General features: G+C 39.4%; 1 protein-coding gene across 1 annotated transcript; it reads left to right on the top strand.

The window, feature by feature from the left end:
* The first annotated feature begins 397 nt into the window (after positions 1-397).
* ufm1 (ubiquitin-fold modifier 1) lies at positions 398-6,294 on the top strand. Its single transcript, XM_083691112.1, has 6 exons — positions 398-455; positions 544-600; positions 1,227-1,284; positions 2,876-2,915; positions 3,241-3,273; positions 4,901-6,294. Coding segments are annotated over exons 1-6 (285 nt in total). The 5' UTR covers positions 398-453; the 3' UTR covers positions 4,996-6,294.
* Positions 6,295-7,598: the final 1,304 nt, after the last annotated feature.

The raw sequence follows: 7,598 nt of genomic DNA, 5'->3' as shown, positions 1-7,598 counted from the left end.
GCATAGTTTAAACAAAAATCACACATACTGACATCTGAACAACAGAATATGCGTATTTTTATTAGATTAATCAAGTTACTGTATCTGAATCTTGCACATCCCATGGATACCAATTGTTCATAAAGCAATAAGGAGTCAGACTTGCTTTGCAGTGCTTGAAAGATGTACAAATAATGATGCACATGCAGCCGTGCATTACGGTAAACTGGTAGGCAATTGTCGAGAATGCCTATCTCTAAATAGCGGAAACACTGTCTGTTATATATCTATTTCAAGGCTATGCTAAATATTAAATGTCTGGAGAGCGAAACCAATAGTAACGGTGCACAAAACACTGAAGTTATTCAGTAATGCCACAAAAACTTAAGCTGATAGATGACGTGTTACTTTGGGTCCTTCTGACTTCCGGGTTTGTGTAAACAGTGTGCAGACGAAATCACTATCATCTAAAAGATGTAAGTTTATGCCTTCTTCTTTTCTATATTATAAACGTAATGTGTGTTCAGCGAAACCTAGTGACGGTGTGTCTGTCTCCTATAACAGGTCCAAAGTCACGTTTAAAATCACATTGACGTCGGATCCCCGGCTACCCTACAAAGTGTAAGTGACAGATCAGCATAAGCATTAATTCATTCAGATGCATTTAGCTATAATTCAGGCGACATGAAATCGTGTCGTATTATTATTATCGCATTATTTTTGCCTGTAAATGCTTTATCGTGACTGCCAGAGATGGCTAGTTATATTGTTTGTTTGGACCATGTTCACTTTACTTGCCACAACACAGCTGTCATGTCATTCATTGAAATATGCTGCAATGTGCTTTTGCACACAATATAAACGAGTTAGTATTGCTTATTTAGCCAATTTCCGAAGAACTCACAGTACAGGTCCAGTACAGGTCCAGTACAGGTCCAGGCCCAACAATGTATTTTGCCAGTGCCATGTAATTTGAACACTTTGAGTTTCATCAGGTACAGTCCCATAGCATGTATTTGAACAGCTCAGTACAGAAAACACATCAACAGCAAAGTAGCAGCATTCATGATGACATAAGTAATTAGGCTTTGTGATGGACAGGTACTGTAGACCATGGAGAGAGGAATAGAAGGTTGGGGTGATTTAGCGAAGGGAAATCAGGTGGAGATAGAGAGGGGGAAAGGAAGAGAGGAGTAAGATGGATATAATAGTTAAGATGTCCTAATTATTTGTTATTTGTGTTTCAGATTAAGTGTCCCAGAGAGCACACCGTTCACAGCAGTGTTGAAGTTTGCAGCAGAAGAGGTGAGTTTCTTTTCTTCTCTCTGTTTGGGCCAAATCCTAATTCACCTTTAGATCGTTTTGCAGAAGGCTGCTCTGAACAATGGATCACATCCATTTTAAGATTTTGATTTATAAGTGTAACATTCAAACAAACAAAAAATCGTTGCAGCCAAGATTGTAATGGCTTGTTCCAAGTAAATGTTTGCGATGCTGATCCCCAAAAGAGTCAATTTAAAAGCACACCCTTAAAAAAGTCGAAACGGGGGACTATAGTACATGGCCGAAACGTCCAGTTTTTGTGCTGGTTCTGATAAATAATATGAAAATATTAAGCATATAACTCCACTATCCTGCCCAGCCATTTCCTTTCCCCTGTAGATATTTTTTGATTTATAAGTGTAACCTGTTTTAGTAATGGTAATCTATGCAGAGTAGCAGTAATTCAAATGAATTTACCCACCCTATTCCTCAACCACTTCTCAAGCCCCAGCTATGCAATGCAACTTCTTTCATTCTCCTGCTCATCTTTAATTCTACTGCCTGTGCCGCTATGTAATCATTTTGCCAGCCTTATCTCTCTGGCGACAGAATAGTGGCTCCCTTCTGCTCCAAGTTCCCATTCTCTCCCTCTTTCTCTATCTCTCCTGTGCTCCCTCTCCCTCACTCAAAGCTGTCTCTTTGTTTTTTAATGTTGAGGGAACTTTGCTTGACAACGCACTTTTCTTCTCTCTCTGAAACTGAAGCATCAGTGTCTTTCCCTCTGGCTCTTTTGCTCCCTGTTGTATCTTGCGTGTGTGTGCGCGCACACAACTAAAAAGCAAACAGGAGAAAACGTTTTAAAAAGTCATTAGAACACCACAAACACAGACACACACTGCTGTTAAGCCGCCCCCACTCTGTAAAATGAAAAACATATTAAGTGCCTTTTATACAGAATGCAAAAGAGGAAATCTGAGTCAGAGCAGTTGTTTTCATCAGTGATGGCTTAGTAGTGTTTTTCTTTTATTCCCAGCATCTCTAAGAGGGGCAATGTGGTGGTGTGGGTGTTGATATTTAATTTATACTTTTAGCCCACCAACACATGTCTTCCTGTGTTCCACACCTGTCCCCCACAGCCCAACACCTAGGCTATATCCACCACCCCCTCTCTCCCTCTCACCTGGCTCTCACTTGCCCCAGCTGTCTAGCCCATGCCCCAAAGCCATCAGCGTAGAGAATGCTGGCTGTACAGTGGGTGACAGTCACATCCCCCAGTCTACCTGCTGTGCAATGTTCTCCTGCTGTCTTTTTATTTCACCTTTATTCTACCAGATTAGTTCCGTTGAGATGAAAAGGAAATCTCCTGATGTGCTACTGTATAGCCATCTCTGTAGCTTTCACTCTCTGAGGCAGAACAAATGAAAAGGCATAGATATGTCTTGCACAATTTAGATTCTATACAGTAACGAGTATCTAGATAGTAGGCTATTGTGCAACAGTGTGATTTTCTGCATATTGTGATATGCAGAATCTCTATGTTCATAGTCATGGTTTCAATTCACATCCTGTATCTCTGTTTAAGATGTGGTGGTTGAAGTGTAAACGTTCCCTCCTGTTTTCTTTCCTCCCGTAGTTCAAAGTGCCAGCAGCGACCAGTGCCATCATCACAAATGGTGAGTTGACAGCTGAACTGCCTGCCTTTTTTCCCCTCAGGAAATACTGTCTTTCTGCTACACACACTCGAAATTGTGTTAGATGTATATATGTTATAACACCCGAGTGGTCTCAATACTGACATTCATCTCTGTATCTGTTTTATTGTGCATTGTGTCTGTAACTGTACCTGTTGTTGTTTTAGTGTCCAGTGTGCCAGTGTTGCCCTGTGAACGTACTGTACAGTGTGTGACTGACTGATTAGCTCCCTCTCTAAACTGCTGTTTTCATGATTATGTTTGAATGTTTTGATTTACTACCATTTGTTGTTTCCTCCTTCCACAGATGGTATAGGAATCAACCCTGCGCAGACAGCAGGTGAGTGTCATCATCCTCCACACCGATGACACGCTCGCCTTTGCTATCACAGAGAAACAAACCTGTGGACTGTGGTTGATACCATTGTCTGGAAATGGCATTGTGTTCACAAACAGTCTTTGGACGGATCTGATATTTAGCTTATTATAGCTTTGCATGGAAATGTGGTTGATATTGATATAAAACTCATTAATTGTACTGAGGCATACACACAAGTTCCATTATGCTAAGAAGAAGTGCCTTCAGAGCCTATTCAGACTGGTATACATGGATTCTTTCATTAGAGTCTGCCTGGACCCTATGCTAATCCTTTTTAATCTGAATTCTTATGACTTTTGTTTGCATTTTGATACAGTCAAGATAGAGGATAAATATTTTTTTTTGAGATTTTATAATGTTTCTAAAGTTCTCCAAAGGCTCAAGTTAATAAACAGCCCTTGCAGTACAAACACAGTATTATCTGTACACTTCCTAGTAGGCCTACTGTACATTAAAGGCTGCTCTATCTATTCTGTTATATGTTTTCCACCATCAATCTCACTCTAGGTCCCCTGAGGTGCATGAACTCATCATGTATCTTAAAGAACCCTTCCTTGTATAATCGGTATTTGGTTAGAAGAAAGATGAGTGTGTCTCCTGCATCGAGAAGTACAAAAAGCAGATTAATCTCTCTTTGACCCCAGGACAGATACTGCTTATAGGGTCTTATACACTGTAATAGAGGAGCAAGTGGTGTGCATTGTGGATGGCTCTTTGAGTCTGTTAGGATCATGCTGTGTTTCTAATAATAGCCTATAGCTTCAGACACCAGAGGAAATTGCCTCTCTTTCTTCCTTTGTCAGTTCCATTCCCCCGATTTAAGGAAGCAGGCTATTGAACTAAGTCTCATACTTTATAGTAGAAATGCCATGCCTTCCCTGTGCCCAGTATAATCACCATGCATTCCCCACCATATAATTGAGCTAATTGATCTCTGTATGGGGGGGGGGGGTTAATTCATTTTATGGTAGAGGATAATTATTACTTATAGAATAATAATTAGGGCTCTATATCGGCTACGACCTCACGATCACTATGACACGCATCACGATACATGGGTCACGATAAGATACTATTGCGATACAATACATATTTTATGTGTACTGAATATTTCATTGAAAATTGAACTTAATGTGTAGTGCGTGCCACAACATTTATTAAAGAAAAAGAAGTACAAAAAACTGATCACGATGCTAGGGCTGGATAATCGATACAGTATTAACAGCTCTACTGCTGTTTATTACAGAAATATATTATCCCGATACTCACCTGTATCGATTTTTTTGAACAGCCCTAATTATAACCTGTCACTACTTGTACACTAATCTCTGCTTTCTGCAATACAGTAGAAGTGTTTGATTAGTTAGGCCTACTGTCAATGGCTCCATCTCTCTGTTTGTCTGTGATCCATCGTGTCTGTCTGTAATGTGAGTTCATGGAGCCTACAAAACGCCAGGGAAAATCCTTGAATAAATGGCACAAAAGCATAAGCTGCAATGGTACCATCAGCTGTTCTCAGTCAGGATGAGGCCTCTGTTGGTAAGGTGATGGTTGAAGGTGACAGAAGTGTTGTTCGTCTGTTTTCCAGGGAACGTGTTCTTGAAGCACGGCTCGGAGCTGCGCATCATTCCCAGAGACAGAGTGGGAAGAAGAGGAGAGCGCTTGTCCTCGTCGACAGCCTAGTGACTCACCCACCATGAATCATGCCTCACTTTAGACCCTGGAAATACTTGTGTGAAATGAGTGACTCACACACACTGAAACAGATACTCATTATCTTGTCCCCACCCTCTCCCTCTCTCTCTCTCACACATACGCATGATGACAGCTTCAAGAGAAAGACTTTTGCTCAGAGGACACGTGGACTTTGAGTCAACAGTTCTAATTTTTGTACCTCTTAGTTGTAACAATAATTGAGAATCTGTATGGCTAACAAAGTTGGAATTGTACAACATCTATAAACATTGTGCTTTGCACTTGCATTCTGATTACAGGCATTTAAGTCTGTGTGTTCAAACTCTTGCCAGTACAGTGTCCTTTCAAAGAACATTATTGTTATTTAAGTTTTAAGTGATCATGTTTATACATGAATGCTGTCTGAGGTTTTCTGGTATATCAACCTTCTCCAGTCAGCCATGTACTATAGTCCCCCTGGATAGACTGACGGAAATATGACTTCATAATGCAGATCTTTCTTTCATAATATATTATCCATAATATCACAATGAAACTACTCCATTCCTTGCCAAGACCATTATGTTGAACCATCATTTTATGTCCAAGTTTGGATATGTGAAAACTATGGATGATACAGTACTGCAAATACACTGTATATTATTCAACTGGCACGTTAATAACCATTATCCAGAACTGATGGAGAAAATAAAGCCTGTCACACTCTCTCTCTACTGCTGTTTATTGACATTCAATATTGTATGAGTACCGGGAATCCATTATGGACAGATTTGTTTGAAACATTGCGGTGAATCAATTGTTGCCATAATCTATTCTCAAAGGGACACATTTGTTTGTAAAAGAATCACTTAAAATACAATGCAATTCACTTTATTCTTCATTGAGAAGTTTACACACCTTACCACATATTAGTTTACTGTATCTTGTGGTAATTTCACATATATTCTGAGTGGATCTGGGCCATTAATTCCCCTTTTTTTCCTCCTGCTCTCAGAAATGAAAAGGGTGTGTACAGATGGATCAAGAAAGAGGGAGAGAAAGACAGTATGCTGTGGTGGCCAAATGAAAAAAGCCCACCATTCTTCCCCTCCATTAGCCAGCCAATCATCATTGATGGATCCCCTAATTTGTTCGAATCAAAGTGGTTGCTGCACACATTTACCATCTACATCTGAGAAGAAAACAAGCCATTAAGGACTGACTGGAAGTCACTACATTGTTTTGGCCAGCCTGCTACCCTCTGCTGCATTTGTCAAGGCTCAATCTCCCTGCTGCCTCCAATTGAGTTTGGCAAGACATTAGAGAGTTTGTTAATTGGTTTTGGAGTGTGACTTGTGTTTAAGGAAATGTGCTAAAAGGCTTAGACGGGCAATCTGGGATTGGTGCATACATTGTTTACTTTCAAATTTGTGATATAACCATTGATTCTTGAAGAATATAACTCATAAATGTCTCATGATCTTAGTTCAACTGTCTTACCCCATCAGAACCCAAAATATAAGCTTGTATAGCGATAAATACATGGTTAAATGTATTGTTGTATAGTTGTGAATACTCCACTGTATACCTTCAATGCATGGCCAATCAGAGGGCTGTATTTAACAGCCAACCTGTGTGTAGGCCTGCTGAACAAAACACACACGCAGACATGTAAACTCAAGCGTCGCCCTAGGACCTTGAGGACGTCATCTTAGCCTTATGATCGATGCTTGTGTCTTCCACATGGGAGACAAGGGTTCAAAACCTGTCGTTGACATACATCATCCAAATTAAAATATAAAAACAATACTAGCTCACAAAAGGGGGCTACATTTACGCCTACAGAGTCTTCCATGTTAATGTGTGTGTGAGATTCTTTCATATCCAAATAGCCCTATCCCCACACAAAGAATTGTTCAAAATGTTTATAAATAATCCAAACCAAAGTTCTTATAACTTTATTAATGAGTATTTCACAGGATTTCACTGACACAACAGATTATAACATCATCAACATCAACAACATCAACATCAATACTGTGTAAACAAGATTAAAAAATTGACATAAAATGCACATAAAATCATGATTAGAATGGATCTGCAAGATAATAGATATAGAACAAAGTAGTAAAATAGTATTGAGCAGAAAACAAACAAATTATTATTTATTCAATCACAAAGTGGGTTGGAGGAATACGTCCAGAATATGATATTGTAAACATTCTTAAACCAATTTTTCCCACATGATGACTATTAGAAAGTATATATGGCAGATACCATAGAGTTAGAAATTAAATTCTTATTCAATGGCGGATTGTTGGTAATCACCAGCAATTTTCCCCCTAAATTTTCCCCCTAAATGTTGTCTTAGTATGTGTACAGTAAGACCAATAAACAAGACATACTGTACAGAACCTTAACCCCTGTGAGTTGTGAGTTGGGTCCATTCTTATTAGGCAGCCTTTCTGACTGAAATATTTATTATGAGTGCTAAATGCTCAAATAAATATACATATTATTCTGCTGGACTTCTTGTCATGACAAAATACATGTCATATCTTTTCATGTCTATTTCCCGCTGGCTCAAAATGGCCCCCGCAGCCCACAGATCC

Source organism: Argentina silus (assembly GCF_951799395.1).
Source record: "Argentina silus genome assembly, chromosome: 2".
Taxonomy (NCBI): Eukaryota; Metazoa; Chordata; class Actinopteri; order Argentiniformes; family Argentinidae; genus Argentina; species Argentina silus.
This window is presented reverse-complemented; position numbering and strand designations above follow the sequence as displayed.

Bases quoted from the DNA above. Each gene is read 5' to 3' on its own strand.
- ufm1 (XM_083691112.1), top strand. The intron at 601-1,226 runs GTAAGTGACAGA...TTTGTGTTTCAG, and splicing joins CCCCGGCTACCCTACAAAGT to ATTAAGTGTCCCAGAGAGCA. The intron at 2,916-3,240 runs GTGAGTTGACAG...CTCCTTCCACAG, and splicing joins CAGTGCCATCATCACAAATG to ATGGTATAGGAATCAACCCT.